This window comes from Pleurodeles waltl, chromosome 4_1, assembly GCF_031143425.1.
Source record: "Pleurodeles waltl isolate 20211129_DDA chromosome 4_1, aPleWal1.hap1.20221129, whole genome shotgun sequence".
Taxonomy (NCBI): domain Eukaryota; kingdom Metazoa; phylum Chordata; class Amphibia; order Caudata; family Salamandridae; genus Pleurodeles; species Pleurodeles waltl.
The window spans coordinates 256,452,183-256,478,866 of NC_090442.1; the positions used below are offsets into that span (position 1 = coordinate 256,452,183).

At 44.8% G+C, this 26,684-nt stretch overlaps 1 protein-coding gene across 2 annotated transcripts in view; it reads left to right on the forward strand.

Moving 5' to 3' along the window:
* The window catches only part of KIAA0930 (KIAA0930 ortholog), a 415,468-nt gene that overhangs the window by 302,065 nt on the left and 86,719 nt on the right, over positions 1 to 26,684 (forward strand). For both annotated transcript variants that reach the window (XM_069228262.1, XM_069228264.1), the window contains exon 8: positions 21,762 to 21,927. In XM_069228262.1, coding sequence (XP_069084363.1) covers positions 21,762 to 21,927 — 166 coding nt within the window. The remainder of the gene's footprint in view (positions 1 to 21,761; positions 21,928 to 26,684) is intronic.

The following is a 26,684-nucleotide window of genomic DNA, read 5'->3' on the forward strand; positions in this document are numbered from 1 at the left end:
CTTCACACCTTAGATAAATATGTCATTGGAAAATGACCTTAAAGCCAACTCCTTTCAGCCTTGGCCCAGGAAGGGACCTGCCACTGGCAGTAGGCTATTGTATTAATAATGATGACAGCCTATGCCTCCATTAGCCCCTCCCCAGCACCACTGGGCCCTGTTGTTTCTAGCTGTGATTGATCAAAACGCAGGCTGCATTGAGCCGGCCATTCATCAGATGACCGCTTTGAGCGTAAACAATATATTTTAGCATGAATATCTCCATGTTAATGGTGGGTCGACGTCAGACTACACAGCTTCCAGAGACAAAATGGTAATCATGAGTTTGCATCTCAAAAGCTGAATACGCTTTCTCTCTGCCTCTGTTTGGAGTGAAAATCCACAGCGCGCACAGGCCGCCAGTGTTTGCGCTGACACTTATCATTTAGCTCAGTTGGATGAAAGCACAGCAAGAACCGTCTCTGTTGGATTATCTCTGCTCTCTCAGTTGTTGCTGCAGACGGCACATCATTGAACCCTTTTCTTCATTTCCCTTGCTCCTGACCGCTGATAGAATCCTATGATCATGGCTAAAAGGTGTGCCCTCTTCTTTTCAGTTCTCTGATCCTATCTGATTGCCTTTTCCTTTTGTTTGATGTCTCTTATTTACTGGAAACTAGGCTTCTTTTTTCAGTGTTTTCACCCAGATGTGACCTGAGCTACGGAGTGATACCTGCTGGAAGGGTTGCTTAGGTGCACTGAAGGCAAGATTACTCAGTTTATTTCCTACATAGATACACATGCATTGACAGCAGATCAGGAGTCCCAAGCTGATATAGTCTGGCTGTTTCACTCAAACACTGCTTAGTATCCCTCTTACTGTGATTTCATCCTTTTGCTTTTCTTTTGTTTTTGTTTTTTTGGTGTAATTTCCACAGGTTTGTATTGATGAATTTTTGAGTTCAAGTTCACGTCTCCCGATGACTCCCACTGTACTACACTTTCTAGCAGGCTAGTAATAAGCTGCTTTCTGTATTTCTAATTTCTTCTCTTACCCACCAACACCTTAGTATCTCTTTTCACATCAGTGGCAGTGAAACACCATGCGTGCAAAATTAACTCCTGGTTCATGGCGGGGGCTGTGAACATAGCAGAAGCAAGCCCTGTCTCTCTGATACTCCAGCGCTGCCCAAGAGAGATAAAACCAACTAAATACACATGCAGAGTAGACGTAATAGGTGTGGAAGAACCAGCTGCTGAACCAAAGTTCCTGTAGAAAGCCCCCCAGCAGTACATACCTCCAGTGATCAACGCCTCCAAAAATTCCATCCATGGCTGAAACTGCAGACACTCCAGGAAGCAAGTTGGCCAGGGAACGTGAAAACACAGAGGAGACCACTTGGGGAGGAAGGGATTATGGAGAATTGATCCTTAGCTAATGCAAGTAAGGAGATGTAGAGTAGTGAAAGCAACTGAAGAAGCCAAAGTTTAGCAGCAGGGAGTTGTTAGGGGGATAGGTGTGAGGACCCTCTGTAGACTGATCATTGACACCTGGTCTCCCTTGACATAGGGTGCTGAACCCAAAAAAGATGACAGACAGAAAAGAAATTTAAAAAAAAAACACTTCTCCAAGGGTGGTACTGGGCACCAGGAAGTCTCTGAGAAAATCTTTGAACAGCAATTGGTGAATACCCCGTTTAGAGGATTCCTGGCCCCAGACTTCCAAGTAGGCTCTAAGCAGAAAGGTTGGAATATTCCAAAACTTGGAGAATCTGAGAGTGGCACACAAGTGGGCAGCTGGCCAGCTTGACCCGAAAAACCATAAGCAAAGCGGGGATTCAGAACAAAAAAACTGCAGAGCCCTACACTCTGTGGGTGACTGGGGAATATGAGTTGAGGAGTAATTCATTAATCAAAGGTACCCTTGCTTATACAATAGCAACTAGTAGCCAGGCTTTTGACACACATTGCCAAAGGCAGATAAATCAAGAAAAGGACTGGTGAGTACAAGGACGAAGTACTCCTTCTAAAATAAGTTTAGCCTGGGACCAAAAGAACTGTACTAACGCGGTCTACACGAAGGAACCCAACCCTGCCCGCCTGCCTGCATGTCACATCGTGCAAGCCTTAAAGCACAAGGTGGAAGAGAATAGTTTCCTGATGCAAGGCATGGTGGGATCACAACAATGAGGACCATGAGGGGGACCTCTATTAGATAGTTCGCAATGGCACAGAAGAGCCAAGCAATCCTGACAAAAGTATTTTCAAAGCATGCATAAACATCTTTTTATTGAAGTTCTTAAGTTACAAACAATGTCATCATGTGATCGAATCATACAGATGCTCGTAAGTTTGGAAATAAATTTATTGTATCGTACCAGGGTTGTATCTCAAACCATATAGTGTAAAGAATGCATTTGTCCTTGATCTTAAAGCATGCTTGCAGGACCTATCGAAGGAAAGGAAGATCGATCTACAACTGGAAATGGAAGACGTTAAAAAAAGCCTTAGAATTAGAGGCAGTGCACCAAGATGTGGGATGTGGGCTAATTAGGAGCAATTGTGGTCAAGATTGGAGAATTAATGGCAACCATTCCACCAACATAAACAATGCAGAAGAGAAACTCAAATCACTAGAATCTCCCTCCAACAGAAATGCAAAGGCCTCAAAAACCTGGCCAGATGGGACAATATTAGAATCTGGAATGCTTCAGCGGTGGTGTAAGGTACTAATATTAAAAGTTATGTTTCATCTGTCTTTGGACAGATTCAGGGTTCAAAGGAAGGCAAAATTTTGGGATTGAAAATATACACAGACCAAATACCAGAAAGAAAGAGGACTCCACCCAGCTCCGTGACATAATAGTGAAAATCTCCTCTTACCCACAGCAGAAATAATTTCTACATATGACAAGGAAATTCCCCCACTGTTCGGAGACAATTAATATAATTTACCTACATGACTTGTTAGCAGCCAGTCTTGCTACAAGTCTCTCACAGGCTTCCCTCAATTACAAAGGGATACGATTCAGGTTCCCCTTCTTATTGGGAGTACAACTTCATGAGAGAGACCAGAATTACCGAATAATGACAGTCCAGGAAGGGGTTGCAGTGCTTATCCCTTCTCAAAACAATGCAGAAAGATACACTTAGGGAGGTTTAAGTCAAGGTAGTGCAACACCCAGATTCAACCATCCACTCCAAACAAAACCTGTGGCCTACTGATACTTACCAGGAACACATCTAGTCAACAGGGGACACATCATTTTGTAAAATGTGCACTATAAAAAGACATTATAACACTCGCTTCCATATGTAGGCACCTAATTAAGATAAAGAAAGTATCATGTCATGTTCAGGGATTTACAGAAATGAAGATCAAATTAAAAGGTGACTTCAAGCACAGAGTTATCAGCAACATCGACAGGACTGGAGCTGGCACTTGTATAACGAGAGTAATATCACCTGGCACTAGTACAGTGAAATGAGAGATAGCTCGATTGGACGCTTGAGCCACCAAGTGCTGAAAGACTATTCATCTTTCTCACATGTTCACAGTCCATACATACTTGTCAAGCGAATGAGGTGGAATAATCGGAGAGCTGATGCACGATTAATAACTCTATCAGACCTTGCACCACCCACAGTGACTTTGGAGAAAATGGAAGTTACACCTAGAGACAGGAAATGTTGGCTATGTAAATATATTTTACAAGACGAAGGGAACCGATATAGCAACTACCATTCAGGAATTTTTACAGTTCAGTGGCACATCAGAAACATCCAAAGAGACTGAGGGGAATGCATTAAAGGCAGTGATTTAGATGAGATTGATAAACCTTGCAACGGCTGAGAAAAGGAACAGGGCCATAGCACAGTGCAAACTAGAAAATGAACTGTACGACACAAAAGAGCAGCACAATCAATCAGGCACAGCAGATCTTCAGGTGGTCAAAGCAGGAGGTGACAATCACATGTCCTGCTCGTATATAGATCAGAAGTCCCACCAGCATTTAAACGTAAAGTGTATGAAAATGGAGCAAGACGCACACTTTGTTAACAAGTGCACTAAAATCCATAAAAAACAGGGACAGAATTTACAGGATAAAAACAGGCTATGGGACTATTAGACACATTATAGAGAAAAGGTTTTTGTTTGGGGATTTTGCCCTATTACTCTATACAGGGCAGAGGAGGAGAAGGCCGAAGCCCGAGATGAATTTCAAAGGGGTTTTGACTACATAGTGACAGGTGAATAGAGGGGTACTGGAGGCCCCTTTTTTGGGCCAGGAGTTCTGGCAGCGATGAAAAGCCTAAGATGATACAAAGCACCAAGACCAGATGGACTCCCAGGTGAATTCTATAAGACATTCATGCCATAACTGGTTCCATCGGTAAAGACATTGGGGGTCATTTTGACCTCAGCGGTCTTTTTGAAAGACTGCCGAGGGACCGCCGTGCTGAAGACCGCCAGCGGTGGCGGTTTTCTGCGCGGCGGATTATGACTGTTGGCAGCTCTCTGTCCTTTTTCGGACGGAGAGCCGCCAACAGCCATACTGGTGGGCGGCGGGGAAGTGGAGGTTGCTCCACCTCCACCGCCACGTCAACAGAACACCGCCTACGGAATCACGTCCTGTGATTCGGCGTGGCGGTGTTCTGTTGACGGTGTGGTGTCGGCAGAGCAGCCCCCATGGATCCCGTCCCCTCCCGGAGGATCGACCGACCAGGTAAGTCGATCGTCCGTTAGGGGAGAGGGGTGGGGGGAGTGCGGTGTGTTGTGTGCGTGCATGGGGGTGTGCGTGTGTGTATGTAGAGGGGGTGTGTGAGTGCGTGTATGCTTGCGGGGGTGTTGTGTGTTTGGGAATGAGTGCGTGTATGTCTGTGGGTATGTCTGTATGGATGTGTGCGTGTATGTTTGAATGTGGGTGTGCGTGTCTGACTGTGTGTGGATGTTGGCATGTATGTTGGTGTGTGTGCATGTATGTGTGTTGGTGGTGCCTGCGTGCGTGTCGTGTGTGAATGAGTGGTGTCTGATGTTGGGGGTCGGGGAGGGAGGTCCTGCGACCTTTTGGGGGTGGCAGGAGTGGTGGGGGGTGTAGGGGAGGGAGTCGGGGTGGGGGGCATGGGGGAGACCCCTATCAGTGCCAGGGAAGGAATTCCCTGGCACTGATAGTGCTTACCGCCATGGATTTCATGGCGGTTCCAAACCGCATGAAATCCATGGCGGTCAGCCGGGTCCAAATACTGCCGGCGGTATAGTGACGACCGGCGGGCTGGAGACCCAGGTCTCCAGCCCAGCGGTCGTCTCTGCCCTGGCGGGCGGAACGGAGAAGCGGCGGATGACCATGGCGGTAACCGCCATGGTCATAATTCCAAAAAAAAAGACCGCCAGCCTGTTGGCGGTCTTACCGCCGCTTCTCCGCCTTCCTCCAGGGTCGTAATGACCCCCATTGTTTTGATCCATAGTGGAAAAGGGAGCGACAACTACTTTGATGCTGCAGGGGGATATTATGGTTATCCAAACCCCTGAATGGGACCTCCCACTATGCCCTACTTTTAGGCCAATCGCCTTACGGAAGAGAGACAGGAAAATCTGCATGAATGTCTTAGCCATGAGGCTGGCCCCAAAAACTTCCCAATGTTGTACATGAGTATCAATCCAGATCCATCACAGACAGGCAGGCTTTCATTAACAATCAATGGACAGTGTATCTTGTTGAAAAAGAAAACAGAAAGAAGATAGCACTGACACTGCTGACCCTAGATGCTGAAAAACCTTTTGACAGAGTCAGCTGTATGTATATGTTCAAGAACGGTTAGGGTAAAATTTGACATAAGGGGCATGTAACAAAATGTTGATGTTATCATACACAAACTTTCTCAGAATGTTTAGAAGGTACAGGCAGAGGTGCCCTCTGTCACTTCTCCTTTTTGTATTGGCAACCCTTAGGGCTAGACCTTAGATAATCAAACAAGATCTCCTAGTCTATAAGCTCAAAATTTCTCTCTTTGTGACAATGTTTTGATATACCTGTCTAATCTATTCGAGACAATTCAACATCTCCTGGCGCTTCTGAAGACCTATGAAGATGCCTCAGGATAGAAGATTAGCACTGTAAAATCAGTTCTCTTGCTCCTGTCAATAGGGTTGAGAGCCAACGCATGATTACAGGCTATCACACCCTTTAGAATCACTATTGTTAAATCTCTTATGTGTTGGTGGGGGCCATATAACACTCATGGTGGGAGAGGCCTATACGAGGTCAATATCCCTTTCCTGGTAGAGCACATAAAAAGGGAACTGTGCAGGTGGCAATACTTTCCCATCTCCTTACTGGAAAGAATCAGAGCCATAATATAACAATACCACCAAAGCTACTATATTTATTTCAGGCCCTCCTGAAAAGAATAGAAGGCACAGTAGTTTCTGAGAATCTGCAAGGCAGTTAGATTTCTCAAAACAGGGGAATTCTACAAGGATCTTGCAATATATTTCCTGACTTCCTAGAAACAAGGGAAGACTCAGCTTCCCTGATGTACGGGACTACTGAAGGGCTTCTGAATTCCTCATAGTATAGGAATGGTCACTCCAGTAGACACAGACACGCAGGGGCTGAGCGTGGGTGCAGCGGACGTTATGGCATGTAATCTGGCTACCAAAGAGAGTCAAACCACTGCAACTGTACTACTGTCAAATCACCAGTACGATCCTGGATGCATGGGATAACATAGCTCTTAGAAGGGGATTGACATCGCCCCTCCCCACCCCCACTGCTGACCGCCATTCACAGTAATCCATTCTTGACACGGGGAACTCCTTCAAAGCATGGAGAGTGGGAGAATGCTGAATTCTGGCAGACCTATTTGACAGTGATCACATCAACTCCTATGATGCATGCAAGTGATTGTTAAAACAAGGGGATCAGGAACGAGTCAGATATTTTCAGCTGAGATATAGGACATGAAACCCCTTAAACAAATCACCTCACACAAGAGAGACAATAGATTCACCTGTGACATTAAAGAGCTGGTCTCACAGTTATACAGACTAGTTTATTATGTCAGACACCAATGGATATACGTATACTTGGCCAAATACAAAACAGTGATAGGCGGCTATTTCTCATGAGACAAGGGAGGAATGGTTGTAAGGTGTGACACGCACTGAGTCCACATTCAAGGTGGTGATGGGGTAGTATTTAACCCTAGACAAATTAAAGAATATGTTACAGAAGTGTTCAAAAGGTGTAGAGGGAGAGACCCAGTACTCCTACAATGGACCTGCCACTGTTATATCCATCTTCTGGAAGGAAGTTCTGGCAGCCATCAAGGACATATTGAGGTTCTCAGTACCAGCTTGACCCATCCATAACAATTCCAGGCCTCCAGTTGGACAGCCAGAAAGAGCCGAATGGGAAAACGTGCAAACTGGTATTCCAGTTGTTGGTTTGTGCATGAATAAAAACAGCATGTAGATGTAGACAGTCATGTGGGCCAACAAAGCCCAACTAGTATTCCAAAATATGGAAAACATTGATGCTGAAAAGCTGTTCCATTTACTACTGAAAGGCAAATACTCGTTTTTGCGGTATAGCAGTCTGTCCTGAGGTACTTAAAGAAGGACTGCAGGAAGTTTATTTGTCCTACCAGGCTCTGAGTATTACAGTTGTTTGACCGAAGAGACATGGGCCTCGAAGGCAGTAGGTAGAGGACTCCATTAGTGTCAGAAATGGCAGAGGCGTAGAACACAAAAAATCCAAATAGACTTGCACATAATTCCTTACAGTTGGATGCTTAGAGGTGGGGTATAAAGGCAAGGGAATTTAGTTTATGTACATTTCACAGTTTTATACATCAATGTGACACGGGGTGGCAGTTCCCAGAGATAAGAAAACAAACAATTGATGTAGTGTAGTTGGAACGAGGGGCCTGAAATACTTAGCATTTTTATGGCGACAAATGCACTGATTCAGCATTTGTGACTATATAAATGTTTTTTTTAGTATAGACTAATCCCGTTTTAGGAGTCAGAAAAGTTTGTTTCTGGTTCCTAAATTGAGTTTGCAGGCAGGGGCACCAGACAGGGGTGCACGTTGTCACTGATTCCGTTTGCGTTGGTGATAGAAGCACTGGTGGCGTGGGTGCATGTAGACTCCCCAGGTATGGGGATGGCCAGGAGGCTTGGGATGGGAGGAGCGTATTTCACTATATGCCAATGATATCCTATTGTACCTAACATACCCAGAGCAATTGCTCGCTCAGCTAAGAAATATATTTCAGATCTTTGGCAGGTACTCCAGCTTTGCTGTCAATTGGAAAAAATATCTGCTATACCCAGTGTGCATGTACGTGTGTGTGTGTGGGGGTGCAGGTGTGGGTGCTGTCTCTTCCACTGTAGGTAGAAGCCCACACTTTCAAATACCTGGGGTTATGGGTCATTAGAAATGCAACCTCACATTATGATGCAAACCTTTTGTTCTGGTTCAACGACCAGAAGGGGATATGAGACACTGGCATAAGTTGCCCCTGTCTTTTATGGGGAGGGCTGCTATGTTTAAAATGATTGCACTGCCAAAGCTACTCAGTAGCCTTCAAAATAGCGCGCACAAGATTCCACGTGCTTTATTTTCCGGAGTAGATAGGACGGTCGTAACGCTACTCTGGGCAAGGAGGCAATCTCGAATTGCAGCGAATGTCCTCCAGCGCAGTAAATACAACCATGGTATAGTCCTTTCACACATCAGGGAATATTAGGAGGCGGCGCAGGTCAGGGTGGTCAACGAATGGGCTTATTCTGACTGGGATGATCCTGCTTTCTGGCTAAATGGGAAGGGAACGAGAGACAAGAGCTACCTACACGTGCAATATGGGGGAAAGCTGGACCCACGTGTGGCACATGCGACCAAGCTGGTGGTAGAGATCTGGTCTAAATTGCACAGGGGAATGAAGTGGGACAAACAACTGACCCCAATTGTGGGAGGGGACAAGACTGCTACTGGTGACCGTGCTGCAGAGCCTTCGTGGCTGGGACATTAAAGGCTTTTCTGCACTCGTGGATGTATGGAATGCGAATGGCAGGAAGAATACCGAATGCCAGTGACACAATGGCTGAGGTACAGACAGCTGAGGCATGCACTCCGAGAGTGCATACCCGGGGAGGAAGAAATTCACGAGGAATCCCCACTGGAGGTGCTGTTACTAGATGATCGAATAGAGGAAAAACCTACGTCCCTGACCCAGAACACACTAATGAGAAATACACAGGGCGCTTTCACACGATTGCAGGATAGATGAGAACAGGATGTGGAAGAGATAGATGAGTACTGACAAACGGCACCTACCTACTCAGCACAAGTTGCAATAAAGGCAAGCTATCATCTGATCCAACTTGAAATATTGCATAGGGCGTACTACATGATGGTCTGACTTCACAAAATAGGAAAAGCAGTGAACACATTGTGCCTATGGGGTTGTGGGATGGAGGGCACACTACTACACATGATCTGGAGCTGTCCCACCTGCGTCGATTATGGGGAAAGCTGTGTGACTCCTTGAAGGAAGCTGTGGGGGTGCACCTGGACTTACAGCCCTGGGTTGCTCTACTGGGGATTTGGGGTCCTACAGATCAAACACGAGGTCAGTAGCTGGTGGTTATTTTGGGCTATGTGGTGGCCAAACACAATATTGCCCAGAAATGGTGCAATGGGTTCCCCCCGACCTCTGCATTGGGAATCTGGTATGAAACAGTGCAAGTTGTGACTTGTACGTAAAGGAAGTGTCAACACACAAGAGTGGGCGAGATGATGCAGCAGGAAGTTTATGCACCAGGCACTGTACCCAGCATAAAAACCCAGAGGTGACAATCTAAGTAGAAAGTGATAGGAGGGATATGACAGCCTGTGCTGAAGAATGTGATGTGGATCTGTGCACAACGGAGCTATGTCAAAGAGAGTGGGACAGGGTACGGAAAGGGAGGGAGGTGATCTGATTGTGGCTGCTTTTTAGATGTGTGATGTGGCAAGAGTGTTGAAACGCTGAATTATCTATGGATTCTCTGTAGGCGATGCACAGTTACAATAAAAATACAAACTCTATTAATAAAATAAAATACATAAAAAGTCACACCTAAATTGGGATTGCAAATGGATACCAATTCATTATCTGGAGAAGGCATTTTCTAGGTCTCCCTTCCACATGCCGAATCGTTATGCCATGTTTCAGTGTTGGACAATAAAATTGGGTCAAAAAATATTGAAAAGTTATAGAGACCTCAGAGGAGGTGGTGACCCATTCACTGTGAAATAATAAATAAAACAAAAGATCTCTGGAGAACAGGCAGTGATCTATGGCACCACTGCCAACCCTCAAACCAAAAACAAAAAGCTTTTTTTTTTTTTTTTTTTAATGCAGCCCCGTTTCTTTTAAGAAAAACAGGCCGCATAAAAAAGTTTGCTTCTATTTAAAAGCTATCACAGACATGATGGTCTTGTTGACCATAGCAAGACACACTCCATTGATGGCCTCCAATCATAGTGTCACAATTTGCAACTTACCTCATTATTATTCATACAGTAGGTCAGATTGTGACACACTATGAGTTGGAATTGTACAGATCGACCTATTAGCAATTTTCAACCAGTTATTCATGCATCTGTTTCCTAAGTTGAACTTTCATTGAAAATGTAATAAAAAGAATTTACAAACAAAGAAAAAAATTAACTCATGTTTTCTCAGAAACACATTTAGTTTAAGAGTTTTATAGTAATGCACTTATAAGCATAAGTAGGGGAAGGCAAAGTATACACTAAAATTTGATGGAGGAGATTCTGTTCCACTTCTAATCCACCTAGGCACCAAATTTCTTTTTGCAAAATGCCTATTTTCACTTTGCAGGTGGACTAAGTGAAGCAGTGTATTCCAGGCCTGAACAATCCTGGGAGGGTTCAGATATCCAGCAATTAATCATTGTGGTGTACTGCCAGTAGTTTATCCCAATTGCTTGAAGTGCTCCGAGTTAGTCTTGCTGAAACTACAGCCTATTACAGGAACTGTAATTGGCAACACTTTAACAAGTTACAACTACTCTTTATGTTTGGACCAATCTGATTGGCTGCTATGGAGAGAATCAGAATGTCACTTTCAAGCGATTAATGAAAGTTTATTACAAGGTGTGGTCCGTTAATATCTCAGTGATTTATAACCTGCTACAGGATTCCTCCTGTTGCAGGTGTTTTGTCTGACAATGCAGACGTTGATCATGCAAAGACACATTTGTGAATTATGCTGTTTCTGCATCAACAAAAATATATATTTTAACCACCTCAGTTATGTGCTGTGTCTAAGAAATTATTAGAACAGAAAGTATAAGAAGAGATAGGGTATGCTGAATAATGTGAGAAAGAGTCTGAACATATGGGGAGAATGAGTTCCCTTTGTAGTGTAACTGAGTTGCGGCATTACCATTGTGTCAGAACAAAAAAGACAAGGACAGGTTCCCCGCTGCCTCATGCAAGCATGGATAAATGATGGGGTTTTAAGCAGGGAGCAGTTAAAAAAAAAAATAAAAAAAAAAAAAAAAACAACGAAACAGTGGCCAATCAGATTGGCCGAAACTCATTATTGCCTTCATAATCTGAAGCCTGGTGTGCAGTCAGATGAGCCAAAGAGGACTTGTTGACGACAGAACATGCTAAGCAGAATGGACAGTATTTAGTACATTGGCAAACCATGTGTAATCGGGTGGTGTCTGCCTGCGCTTTTTTCTGACAGAACCCATTCAACCTCTGGATACTAAAAAGGCATTCTAGCATGTGTTTGGCGATTCCTAAATGCACTGTGAGAGAAATACTTTTAGATAACATTTCTGGGCATGGTTCTCTGGGCTTGATCTGACTTGCCACAAAAAAAAACTACTTTATGATGCAAAACTAGGGAAGGATGTCTTATCTGTCTCTTTCCCTTTTTCCCGGTAGTACATTTCCTCCTAATCATAGTCTGAATTGCAGGGTTCCATCGCGGTCGGCCTTAAACTTTGACTTTGCCCTGATCGAGGTGCAACCAGCTGACCCGATTGGCACTTTTTGTTTCTAGGTTCTAAAAAAACAATAATTCTTTAAAAATTCAGATCTCCGGTTCCCCTTATCCGATTTTACTCGTTTTAGTGTCATTTTAAAGATAAAATTATAATCTATTTTTATAAATTGGTTTTGGATTTTTAAACTGTTTCCTGTGTTTTATTTAATTGCTATTTTGTGATATTTGAATGCTTTACACTCTGTCTCCTAAGTTAAGCCTTGACGCTCGTTGCCAAGCTACCAAGGGTTGAGCTGGGTTTAATTTACTGAGTCCTAACTGGACCTAAGTGGAGGTTAGTGGCCTATTGCTAAGTGTACGTACCTACCTGCCCTTACCAATAACCCATTTTCCAACAGTTTGTCAGTTGGATTGACTGGAGTAATGGATTTATGGCACCTATAGGGCCATATGGCACCTACATGGGTCCCCCATGGGCTGCAGCATGTATTATGCCCTCCATGGGAGCCCAAGCAAACTGTGACTGCAGGCCTGCCATTGCAGCCAGCGTGAAAAGGTGCATGCACCCTTTCACTACCAAGCAAGTCACCACTCTGGTAGGCCCTTCAGCCCAAGGGCAGGGTGCATGTCTCTAAGTGTGTGGGCACCCCTGCATGAGCAGGGTGCCCCTACAGACCCCAGGCCAGTTCCTGGACTCTGTAAGTGCAGAGAAGCCATTTTAAGGTATGTATGTAGTGGACACTGGTCAACACGAGTGGTCCAGCTACATAGTGGCTTCTCCGAACCTAGGCATGTGTGGTATCAAACATGTTGGAATCATGCCACTACACTGATTCCAGTGTTAGTTGCATGATACCATGTACTCTGGGGGTTCCTTAGAGGATCCCCCAGTTCTGCCTGTGCAGCCTTACGGGGTCAAGCTGCCAGCCCACGCTGCTGCTGACCCCAGGCACTGTTCTGCCCTCCTGCTTGTGAGCCAGGCTGAGAAGCAGAACAAAGGATTTCCTGCAAGGGAAAGTTGTGAACACCTCTCCCTGTGTATTAGGTTTCTAGAGGCTGGGGTGGCCTCTGAGCACCACCAAACTGCTTTGAAGGGCACATTTGGTGCCCTCCTTTCATAATCTGGTTTGCACCAGTTCAGGAACCCCTGGTTCCCACTCTGGCGCAAAACTACACAAAGGTTGTCGAAGTGACCACCCCCTGTCCAGGTCCTCCCCTAGGTATGTGCACAGAGCTCTGCGGGGTGCCATTTAATTCTGCCATCTTGGCAATAAGATGTGGAGAGGCCCCTGGGAGCATCGGACTGGTTAGACCATGAAGATGATGCCCTTCACCCTCTCTGATAGGTAAGACATTGCAGAGAGTGACCACCCCTGGCCAGGGTTACTTAGGGCCACCCTCGCGAGAGGGTCCTAAGATTTGTCGAGCAAGACTCTCCACGGAACTCTCTGCAAGACATCTTCTGCTCCTGACCTCTGGAACCGCTGCTGGTCTTTGTTGGAACCCAATAAGTCTGCTTCTGGTGGTAAGGTTCCCATTGCAACATTGTTCATCCAGATCCTGCAAGAATTCTGCAACATCCAAGGCTGTGCATCCCCCAGAGTCACAAGGACTCTGTTTGCATCTGCACGCACAAAGGAATCTCCCTTGGAGTGAAGGTGTCACTCACTTGCATCCGCAGTCATCTGAAGACAACGTTGACCGGCTGGTGCAGTCTGCTGTCCACGGACATCTGAAGATCCTGTAACACAGGTGGTGAGCCTGTGGCCTCCTCTATGTCCTGCTTGTCTTCTAGCCAACTTGGGAGACTGTGGGCCCCAGTTCCTGCCACTGGACTGGAACCCCTGTGCACTCTGCAAACCGAAGATCAGCCCCTGTCCTTCAACTCCTGTGACGTGGGACTTCTGTCTTGTTGGGCTGGTAAGGCCTCCTTGTGACTCCCTGTGTCCAGCGCCTGTGGGTCACTCATGGGGGCTCCATTGACTTCTGTTGGCCTTCCTGTGTGCTGACGGCCAGCCATGACTCTCCCTCCTGGGTGGAGTGTCTCCTAGACCTTACTGGTCCCCAAAATTTGCAGACTCTTCTTTACTGCCTGTTTGCATTTGCCAATGCTTGTTGGTGACCTGGCTGGTCATTGACCCTCCTGCAATCCAGCGACCATTGAGGGACAGCTCGTAGGTGACTCCTGGGATCTTCTGTAGCTCCTGGATCCCACAGCCAGACTTCTTTTTCCACTGATTTGCAGGAACTCCACCTTCAGGATGGTGGGCATAGCCATCTGCACCACCTGGGCACCTCCAAAGGTGCTGGACTCTGTCCCCTTCCTTTCCAGGTCCTCCATGTCCAGACTCTGTTCCTGAGTTCCACCAGCCTGGTCCTCGGGTCATGACAGCAGCAGGACAATCCGAGGCATCCACTGAATTCAGAGAGAGTCCCGTCTCCCCTCTCCATACAGGTCCCTGGTGTAGGTACTCCTGTGTTCTGGGTATCCTGGGGTAGGAGCACTCTCCATCCATGCTCTTGTCTGCTGATTTCCTTAGGGTTCACTGGAAGGGTCCTGAATTCTACAAACTACAACCACTGCTCTCTGTGTTAGTCTATGGGACAATTAGGTGGGTAACTACCTTACACCTGGTTGCTGAGGGCAACTACTGTACTTACCTTTGGTGTTTCTAACTGTCCCCAGTCCCTAGCTAACTACGACACTTACCTTGGTTGGGGTCACTGCTTCACATTCCACGTTTTTTTATATGGTTTGCATCCCCCCGATAGGGCCCTGTGTATTTTATGCTATTTTTGCTGATTATTTTGTGTATATATTGTGTCTACATATCTCCAAAGGTAGATATACCAATTCTAGTTTAGTATTCATGCTGTAATAAAGTATCCTTTATCTTTGCTACATGTGTGGTTCTTTCTTGTGAGTGAGTTACGGTCTGACTATTGTGGTATTGCAAGTGCCTTACATTCCTCCTGGATAAGCTTTAGCTGCTCGCCTCAGCAACCCCTAAGGGTTGCCTGGACTCAGTGTAGGGGATAGCACCATATGTGTACACCATAAACGGAGGCAGCCTCCTACATTAACCCCTCTAGCAGGCCTAAGAGCCCTAAGGCAGGGTGCACTATACCACAGGTGAGGGCATAGGTGCATGAGCAACATACCCCTACAGTGTCTAAGTCCGTACTTAGACATTTTAAGTGCAGTGAGGCCATATTGAGTATCTGGTCTGAGAGTTAGTCATTACGAACTCCACCACTCCATAATGGCTTCACTGAATACTGGGAAGTTTGGTATCAAACTTTCCCAGCACAATAAACCCACACTGATGCCAGTGTTGGATTTATTGAATAGTGCACCAAGCGGGCATCTTACAGATGCCCCCCATATTTTACCCAGTCCTTTAGTGCAGGACTGATTGGTCTGTGCCAGCCTGCCAGTAAGAGACGAGTTTCTGGCCACATGAGGTGAAAGCCTTTGTGCTCTCGGTGGCCAGAAACAAAGCCTGCACTGGGTGGAGGTGCTTCACACTTCCTCCCTGCAGGCCTCAGGCCCCTTGTTACAGTGCCCCAGGGAACTCCAGCTAGTGGAGTTGCCCCCCCCCCCAAATACAAAGCCCCACTTTTGGCGTCAAGTCCGGTAGGAAAATAAGGGAAAGCAGGAAGGGGTGACCACGTCCATTGTGTCCAGAACTCAGGTGACCCCCTCCCTGCAGAATCCTCCATCTTAGTTTGGAGGACAGAGACCAGAAGGGTGAGGTTTGTGGCATCCTCCCCAAAGGGAATGGGCACAAGAAGGGTGTAGCCACCCTTTTGGTCAGTAGGCATTGGCTAATGCCCTCTGACCCCTGTAACACCCCTAAATCCAGGATTTAAGGGCTCCCCTGAACACAAGGCATCAGATTCCTGGCGACCTCACAAGAAAGAAGAAGGACTGCTAAGCTGAACCCCCAGCAGAGAAGAAAGAAGACAAGAACGGACTTGGCCCCAGCCTTACCAGCCTATCTCCTGCTTCAGAGAACCTGCAAAAGAAAGCGACTCATCCTGCAGGTCAGTGACATCTGCCAAGCCTCCAGAGGACTGCCTGTATCACAGAGGAGCAAGAAGTCCCATGGACAGGGGCCCTGTCCAAGAAGAAACTACATCTAAGGACTCCAGAGCCTCCCCAGATCCGCGAGTCCTGACCATTCTGCATCCGACCCCCACAGCCTGTGTCCAGCTGGCCCAACCGACTAGAGAGGATCCCCAGGCTATTCCGAGCAAGTGCCCATCTTGAGTTAACCTCTGCAGTCCCCCACGATGATGCCTGCAGTGTGAATCCAGAGGACACCCTGACCGTGACAGCACTGGACAAAGATGCCTGACGCCAAAAGGTACACTGCACCCGCAGCCATCTGGCTTTGGGGAACCCGACCTCCGGTGCAGCAACGTTCAGCAGGCGGCCCTCCTACTTGTCCATCCTGTGGTTTTCTGGAACCGACCCCCTGGACTCAGCCTGTAGCATCCAAGTGACCCCCGGGGTCCCGTCATAGAAAAGCATTGGGAGCTCGATGCTGTGTTTGCACCCGGCCGCCCCCTGCATGCTGAGGGTGTGAGTTTGATGCTTACCTGTGGCCCCTCCCCGGTGCCCCTCTAAACCCCCCAGGTCTGCCCTCTGAAGTGGCGGGTACTTACCTGCAGGCAGGCCTGACTCTGAGTGCCCCCTGTTTCCATAGAAGCCCAAATTAAACTTGCCTCATCTTTGACCTCTGCACCCGGCCGGCCCCATTTTGCTGGTGGTGGGTGTTTGGGGTTAACTTGAACCCCAACCAGTGGACTTCCTAACCCCCGGAGACTGGCACTGTAAGTGTTCTACTTACCTGCAAAACGTACTAACTTTTCTTCCCCCCAGAAACTATTCTGAAAATTGCACTGTCAACTTTGAAAACAGATTATTGCTGTTTATTTACTGTACAACTTACCAATTCCAATCAAAGTGGTATTGATACATATGTGAAATACTTATTTATGTACTTACCTGCAACTTGAATCTTGTAGTTCTAGAAATAAATTAACAAAAGATAGGTTTGCTATATAAAAACAATTGGTCTGGAGTTAAGTCATTAAGTGTGTGCTTCTTCTATTGTCTGTGTGTATACAACACATGCTTTACACTACCCTCTCATAAGCCTAACTGCTCGACAACCCTACCACAAAAGAGAGCATTAGTATTATCTACTTTAGCCTCTTTTAAGCCTCTGGAGAACCCTTGGACTCCGTGGACACTATAGCTCATTTTGATATAAGATATACAGAGCTAGTTTCCTCCAAAAATACACACAAAAGGAATAATTTAGCAAATAAGATTATATTTAAAAAAATCTCAAACAAAAATACTGATTAAATCAACTGAAATTATGGTGTATAGCTGTATTTTTGAAAAATAATATTTGAAAATAATATACTTATTGTGCCCCCACAAACTCCAGTTCCATTCTCCTGGACTTTGTGAGTGCAGGGACGCCATTTTGCGTGTGTACTGGACATAGGTTACTACCTATGTCCAACTACATAATGGTAACTCTGAACATGAGCATGTTTGGTATCAAACATTTTGGAATCATACCCCAATACTGTTGCAAGTATTAGAAGTAAGATTTCATGCATTCTGGGGGCTCCTTAGAAGACCCTCAGCATTACTTACAGGGTTTTCTGGGCAGCACAGCTGCTGCCACCCCTCGGACAGGTTTCTGCCTCCTGCTGCTTGATCTTATCAAGCCCAGGAAGGCAGAACAAAGGATTTCCTTTGAGAGAGGGAGGTAACAACCTCTCACTTTGGAAATAAATAGGACTGGCTTGGGAGGGGTAGCCTCCCCAGCCACTGGTTTTGCTTTGAAGGGCACATTTGGTGCCCTCTGTGCATAAACCAGTCCACAGCGTTTCAGGGACCGCCAGTCCCTGCTCTGGTGTGAAACTGGACAATGAAAGGGGAGTGACCACCCCCCTGTCCATCACCACCCAAGGGGTGCTGCTCAGAGCTCCTCCAGGGGGCCCCTGGGTTCTGCCATCTTGATTCCAAGGTTGGCAGGAAACTCTGGGAGGATCTGAGTGGCCGGGCCAGGCGGGTGACGTCAGAAGCACCCTCTGATAGGTAGTTACCTGGTTAGGTGACCAAGCCCCCTCTTTGGGCTATATTGGGTCTTCTGAGGTGGTTCCTCAGATTCGGCTTGCTAGACTTCTGGCTACTGGAAGTGCATCTGGACCCTCCAGCAACCGACATTGCTGCTAACTTGGAAGAAGACTCTTCTGCAATTTTGTTTCTCCGGCTCCTGCCAGCTTTGCAACATTTCCCCAGCTGTACATCTTCAGAAGACTGCAACTCTTCAGTCTGCACAAGAAGAAGAAGGAATCTCCCTTGGGGTGAAGGCATCACTCCCCTGCAACCGCAGGTACCTGGCTACAACAAAGACTAGCTGTGTGGGTCTCCCCTCATCCTGAGTAGCATGGATCCTGCATCACGGGTGGTGGTCCGGAGTGGTAACCTTGGTCCTCTCTACCAGCTTTCGCACTTTGGTGGTGGTAAATCCTTTCCACTCCACACATGACAGTACCCCGTGTCCTTTGCAGCTGCCAATGCTTGTTTGCTTAATCTCCAAGGAGACCTTCAGGCAACTTGTAGCTCCAGCCCCCAGCACTCCCTCCTGCAACTCCTGGGCCTCTGCGTGGTCCTCTGGCGATGTGGGAGCAACTTCTGTGGTGCTGCGTGGGCTGCTTCAGCAACTTCTGTGTCCCTGTCCTGTGGGACACCTGTGGGTACTACCTCTGCTCCTGTGGACCTTCTATGACGTGGATGGTCCCCTGTGACTCCCCCTCCTGGGTAGAGTCCTCCTGGACCTTGCTGGTCCCCGGCAGCACCTCTTTCCCTCCAACCACGAGTTTACCTTTACCAAGGTTTGTTGGTGGAAATCCTTCACCGACACCCATCTACAATCCAGTTTCCAACATGGGACACCTTTTGCACTCATCAGGAACTCCTCTCTGGCTTCTCTGCTCCAGTGCTGACCTGTCTTCCTTCTTCGTCGACCACTTCTAATGTCTACCTCTGAGTGGGTAGTATCTCCTACTCCAGCTGGACGCCACAGGAATTCTGGTTTTGGTCCCCTCTCTCCACTGATCTCCCTCTACAGTAATCCACTGCTGGTTTCTTGTATTCTGTTCTGGGTGTCTTCTTTTTTTTTTTTTTTCATCCTTTGGGGTGGTTTTGGGGAAATCCAGTGTTTTACTCCTGAATTCCTGGTTGCTGGGGGCTACTGTATTACTTACCTGTGTGGTTTCCTAGTACTCCCTGCTACACAATTTACTTACCTAGGTGGGGGCCCTGTGTCCGCATTCCACCTTCTTAGTATATGGTTTGGGCTTCCCCTAGGGCCAATATTGCTTATTGCTGTTTTGCATTGTTTTCTAATCTTTTTATGCCTCTTACTGTTTATTAGTGTATATACTATATGTATAGTGTATTTACTTACCTCCTATTGGAGAGTTGCCTCTCTAGTATTTTCTGAAACTGTGTGCCACAAATAAAGTAACTTACTTTTTGTACAATCGAGTGTGTTCTTTCTTGTGTGTAAGTGCTGTATGACAGTAGTGGTATTGCATGAGCTTTGCATGTCTCCTATATAAGCCTTGGCTGCTCATCCACAGCTACCTCTAGAGAGCCTGGCTTCTAGACACTGCCTACACTTCACTGAGAGGGGATACCTGGACCTGGTATAAGGTGTAAGTACCATAGGTACCCACCACACACCAGGCCAGCTTCCTAGACTATTTGTAAATCACTTTCAGAACTTTTTTCTCCAGATACTAAATGACCCTTAGGAGTCTATGGACCTATTATGTACAACCGTAGCCCTTTAACAAAGCTTTTACAGATAGCGCACCTCTAGATTTGGTGGTAGGCTATACTTTTTTATTTTACTAAAAGTCTATGTATAAGGGGCTTTCAGCCAGTCCTCTTCATTCGCTGATTTGTTATTGCGTCATTCTCATTTGTATTCCACCCACTACAGTATATATCATGGAGCAGTTGATCAACCCACTTTAGCTAACTTCACTGTGAGCAACTGCATTCTGGCCTTTTACAAGGAGCACACCCACACACAAAATTGTTCCCTTGAGTGCCTGGCACTAGAATGGCCACTTGTGCTTTTTGAAATTAAGAAAAATATTTTTGCTTTCAGACAACATTTTTTCTTTTAGATTGACGAGAACTTGGCAGCTCCCCCAACAATAAAGGTTTGGAAAAACTGTGACAGAACAAAACAAGCTCTAGCAAAGCCAGAAGGGTGGCCAATGCAAGGCCTATTGATTTTGCCAATGCTTGTTATCAGTGCATGCGTAGTATATTAATGTATCAGTGCATCTTTTTGAAAAAATCTAATACTAACCTAACTTGTAAAAATGACTTGTTGTGCTCAGTGATATTTAGGCTATGTAGTTTTTTTTTTTTTCCGCACACCCGATATTTGTTTGTTTCACTGTCTTTAAAACACCCTTACCCACTCCTATCTTGAATCTCAGGAACGTGTTTATAGGCTAGGCTTTCAGAAATCGCATCAGTAGTTTTTGTTAGGGTCGAGCCTGCGTCGTATGCGCTTGCGCATGCGTATCGCTAGCGAGACGCTTTAGGTATTAGAAAAGGGCTCGGAGCCCCGTCGACGTCACGTAAGTGTCTTTCATTCGCACGTTGGCTTGCCTGTTAGAATCTGCTTGCTTTGATTAGTGGAAGGCACGCATACATCATGCCTTTTCCGGTGGTTAGCCCTCCTCGAACGCAGCGACCAAGTACAGAAAACATGCGAGGCTCGCTGTTTCCTGTCAGGTTTGTGGACTACTTTTTCTCTATTTTCGCAGCGCGATCTCGCTTGGCAGAAGTCGAGCGCTTTGCATACTATCGACCCTGTTACACAGTTAATTGCACTTTTGCCGGTTACGTTCATAATTGCACTTTTGCCGATAGGTATTATTACGAGTGAACTGTAGCAGCGCGATTGTGCTGTTTTTTTCTTTTAACGCAAGAAAAATCTGGTTGGGAGTTTACAACTGGTAATAGCTGTAACTCGGACAAATGCGGAATCCTAGTGCATTGCAAATGCTTGTTACTCTTGCTAATGTGTTAAGTTTGTTTATCTAACCGAAAAAGCGGAGTCATTAAAATTGGCGGCTGACCACTAAGAATGTATTTTCGGTGGCTCACTATATACGAAAGAATAATGATATGAAGTACTACCCTGCAGGCTTGAAACTAGGTACTTTAACTTGCCCACAATACAAGCCTTGCTGCCTGTGGAATTTGTTGACAATAGATGGCAAGGATGCCTTTTGTACAGGGAGTGAAACTTTGTTACGAAAAATGAGAAATATTGTATTTTCACGCTCTGAAAATGGAAGCCACTAAATTTGCCTTTTCTGAAATGTGGATACCTCATTTCCCTGGTAGAGCTGCCACATGTTTAACATTATTGGCAACTGGATTATCTCTAAAACAGGTTTAAGCATCGGAAAGGTCAGTTTCATGTGAAACGTGCAGTTTTACTACATGGCTACAGTTGCAAGCTATTACATAATTAAAAAAACATAAACCAGTATATAATCATGGTTACTTGATGCTCTGAGAAATGCATGACTAATGCGAAGGGTGTTCCCGACCACTAAGCGGTACATTGAAATAGAATAAATAGAAATGTGTTTGATAAATTTGTTATTTCCCTTCTCAGGTCACGTCCTTTAGTACACCTCCCACGCCGGAACGCAACAATCGTCCATCATTTTTCTCCCCGTCTCTTAAGAGGAAAGTGCCTCGGAATCGAATAGCTGAAATGAAGAAGTCCCACTCAGCCAATGATAGTGAGGAGTTCTTCAGAGACGGTGATGACGCTGGAGGTAAGGGACTAGATGATGGTAGGATGATAGATGTACAGGCATTGCCAAATTACAGAATTAAGGAATTATATCACAGGCTTGTCAAAGCATGTTTCCAGAGCAGTAACTCTTCTCAGATGAGCACAACATTTCACATCAAAGCCAACTATTTAAAGAAACTGATCAAACGCTCTTCATACCTTCAACGCTGTGTTAACCCAACTCAGCCAACCACAAATAGTATTGCAGTCACCTGTGCTGTTGTCATTAATATTGCTAACGTATGCTGTATATAAACCTTAAAAATCCACAACAAATTAGAATTTACAGACCTCAACCTTTCCATCAATACCACTACGACCAACCATTAAACGGACACTTCACCAAGCTAGAACTACTGTTGCTTCTCCAAATCATGTTGGCCTCAAGGCCTACATCCTATGCCAATCACAGCAAATGTGATAAATGAGTTATTCAAGGCCTAACATCGTTAATTCAAAAAATCATCAGTTCTTTCCTAAAATATATGCCTATCATCACTAAAGTATGGTCAGATCACGCACCCACGCCAAAGAAAGCGACCCTTGACTTCCAAATCCTCTGACGAATCTTGAAACATAAATATATAAAAGGTTGCCCTATCTCGCATATCTGAAAAATGAGGCGTTAAATTCAGTGTGGTATCTGGCTAAAATGTTACAGAAGAAGTTAAGGTGAAACGTGTGGCCAGGAAAAGGTACAGGGATGGGAGGAGTTAGCTGGAAGACGTGCATAGAGAGGTAAGTGCAGGTTGGATGCAGACTGGGGAAGTGCGGGCAATGATGAGTACAAGCAGGAAATGGCACCAGCAGGTAAGAAGCTCAGGCAGCTAGCGGTTCAGGTTGGGGGCAGCGGAGAAAGGTACAGGAATGGAAAGGTGTGTGGAGGGAGAGATGAGTGCATGGGGAGGTGCACGCGGTCATGAAGAGGTATGGGCATCATGAGTTGCAGCCAGGGAGGTGCACACAAAAATAGGTGGTGGATGGCTGTAGTAGACTGACCGAGGTGCTTGCAGGTAGAGGTGGTTGATGCATGCAGGCTGACGGATGCGGGAAGAGACGGGTGCAGATAGAAATGGGTGTGGGATGAGTGTAATCAGCGGTCTGTGTAGGGAAGCAGAGAGATGGTGGTGAAATGTGCAAATCATGCCACATTCAATACAGAAACACCAATAATTAACAACAAAATACTTGCTGTCTGTAATTAAAATGTGCCACTTATGGACAACATGAGAGTTTCATAGAACGCAACCCTCAGTAACAATGTTCGCCTATTAGCTGGAAAAGAAATATGTGTGCGATCTCGTAGAATACTTTGAGAAGGTTGTAGTTTTCAGCTTTAGTTGTTTTCAGAAAGCCTATGTGGGTGCACGACTTGTTATAAAAACCCGCTGCAAATCTGGCGCTTGCTATTGGTTACAAAATGACAATGTGGCATATTAGTGAAACTTTGACAAATTGCCATTTTCTGGTGCATTTGTCAGAAAGTCTATGTGTGTGCTCATCTTGTTATAAAAAACGCTGTGGGTCTTTTTTTGTAATATTTTTGACAAATATGTTTTAGTTAAACCATTTCTGTTTACCCGCCATATTGAGAAATCCTTGATATTATATGCATGCCTTTATTGAGCTTTCTACACTGTCAACAAGACACCGATTATGGGATTTTGATATAGAATTTATGGCAATGAGGTCTTTGGAAAACGAAACCAATTCGTAGCCATGTCTAAAAACGAAAACAAGCGGTTCACTAAATCCCTGCGCCTAAAAGTGCACAACCTGAGTTGAATACTGCAGAGAAGTCCCTCAGGAGTTGGGCTGAAGTCGTAAGGTTTGAGTTCAGCTGAACCCCCAGGGTTTGTTGATGCTGTTGCCAATGTACTTTGCTATTTTAGTCTGCATTACATGTAGCTAGAAGCCATTTATTTCCAATGGTGCTAAGAGCAGTGCTGAATAAAATGCTTTGTGTCCACTCATATGACAATGAGCCTTAAAGAACATTATTAAAAGTATTACATTAGTGGAGCTCCTGGGCAACAAAAGGCCATTTAATCATGTGGAGGGAAGTGGCTGTCCGTGATATCCGACTGCAGTTGCCCAACACCCTTTTACTTTCCCACCATAATATAGAATGAAAGAGATGGCGATTAGAATTGGTGTTTAGCAGTGGAAAGCTCCACGTTGCTTTAGGCTCCCTGTGCTCGCACAGGTCTTGTGGTGTTACAGGAGGGAGGTGCTGAGACGAAGTGTGGATTCAGGGAGTCTGTATTTCACATCTGTATACCTATCCCCTTGTCTCCATGTGGCACTCCTCCCAGGCTATTACTAAACAGAATCTTTATACACCACTGCATAGGGTTTCAGTGTGTCAATGCAGTATCTCTGATGTAGCAGAGGTGTTGGGGCTTTTAGATGTTAGAACATTTGAAATGGTACCTTTGCCCATCATTATTATTAACCTTTTGTCTACTCAACTCAAACCTTAATTATCTGAGAACCTAGCTTCAGGCGCACGTGTAACGAATGGAGACTATTGGTGGTTCAAACGCGTTTTCATCCTTCACAGGACTAAGACACTTCCCTAAAGTCGATGGACCTTTTGACCCAGTAAAGACTGTAGTGAAACATATACCAACATTAACATCAACATGTCAATCAACAAATTAGACACCATGACCTATGTGGCCATGGAAGAAAAACTCTAAGCAGTAAAAGTTAAAATCTTTATTTTTTACAACCAAAAAACCAAAGTCATGTAAATAGTGCGCAAAATCAAATTGTAAAGATAAATGAAGACCATTCGCTGACCAAATCTCCGGAACAAATTTAATCTGCTAAGCATCAACATAATTAAACGTTCAAGAAAAATTACACATATTAATAGTGTAAGTACTTGAACATCAGTAACACATTTTAGATCAGACAGAGTATACATTAATCAAATTAAAATGCACAGAATTATAATCAGGAACTTTGGATACCTATGTTCTACCTACAGCTATCCAAATTAGGACATGCATGTGTGGGAGTGGGCTAATCATCAATCTTGGGCTGAATTTTAACAAAGAAAAAGAAAAATATGTAAGTGTCAGCATGCTAACGTCTAACAAAACAGGTCAAGGGAAAAATAACATTGCATTAGAATATACCTCTCCTTAGGACAGCAGGCAATTCAGTTTTCATCAGCAAAACATATCAGTAGTCCATTCAAAACCGCATTAGGGGATAGTGCAGAACATGAGCTGCACATAGAAATTAGGAAAGTCTGTGGGACAAGTTACCAGCATGAAATTCAGAAAGGGACACCCTCTAAACTTACTCAGTCCTCCCTTAGTTAAAATCCTACAAACAGTACGATTGGTCAGTTCGATGAGTCCACATTATGCAAAAGGGGCAATACCCAATTAGAATCTTAGCCCAAACTGAATCTGCAACTTTCGCATCCTTTCCCAGGACTTGGTTAGAAGACATCTCTCCTTTCCGTGTGACTCCAGTAATATAACAACTTTGTGCATCACTTGTTGCAAATCACATTCTCTCTCATGGCATCAATTATCTTCCTCCGCTCTCATGAGAAAAGCTCTGTTGAACAATAGTACTACTTTACATCCAGTTTGTAACATTCTTGATGTATCAATTCCTGGGTACAGTGAAATAAAACTTACACATAGGACAGTAGGACTCTTTACTACTTGTGAGAAGCAACCTAATGGAAAAATTCATGTTAGGGAAGAAAAAATAATTCAGCATTCATGTGACTACAAATATGAAAACATCAGGCCTAGTTATGCTAACACAAGAAATATATTACATTTATAACATCATTAATGAAATACACATAATATGCAAATTAATAACTTCTATGTTAATAATACTTCATCTAAATAAGCAAGAGCATTTTATTAATAGTTGTAATCTTTAAGACATCACATTAAGTATGACAAAGACGTGCTTTTATTTTTCTGCTCACATATAATTCTATACTAATAAATCATTAAATATCACAAATCTAATAATTTCTTTACCAACAGTTACTCTAAAATTGATTATACTTCAATATTGTATTAACTCATGTTAGCACGTTGTCAATTCTGGTAGGCACAATGTTCTTTCTAAACCGGGACACTTTCAACTTGCGTGACAGTGCAATTATGTGTGTGTTAGGCTTAAGAACATGAATATATATGTCACCAAATGCTGACGTCTGGTGCAATAATAAAATGTACGCTCCAACAGTGGATAGTTGCTATTGTGTCCTGCACTGTTTACTAGCACTCTCCTCCTGCTGTGTTCCTGAAAAGCATCTTATTTATTTGAAGGGGTGCTCCCACAAACCATTTGTTGGAGCATATTTGTATGTGAGCCAGTGAAGGTATTTTCCACTCTGCAGCATTTTACATTTCACTGTAGTTGAAGAAATGTTCTGCAAGTATAAATTACTTTGTGTGGTTCAATGTCGGAGGAAATGGAAAGGTAAAATAGCAGCAGCTTCTGTGAGTTTTCTAAAATCTGAACAGAGGCTGTGAAAAAGTTGATTTATAATTGTGGTGGATGGTGGTCAACCAGAAGCAATAAGGCCATCAACTTGTTAGCTCCAGTTAAAGATTTCAGAAATTTAAACCTAAGCTCAACCCCTGGTACAGGCTTAATTCACAAAAGTATGTACAGCATGTTGAAGTACCAAAACAGTAAAAAAAAAAAAAATCAAAAACACAACCCAATAAAAATCAATCTCCAATC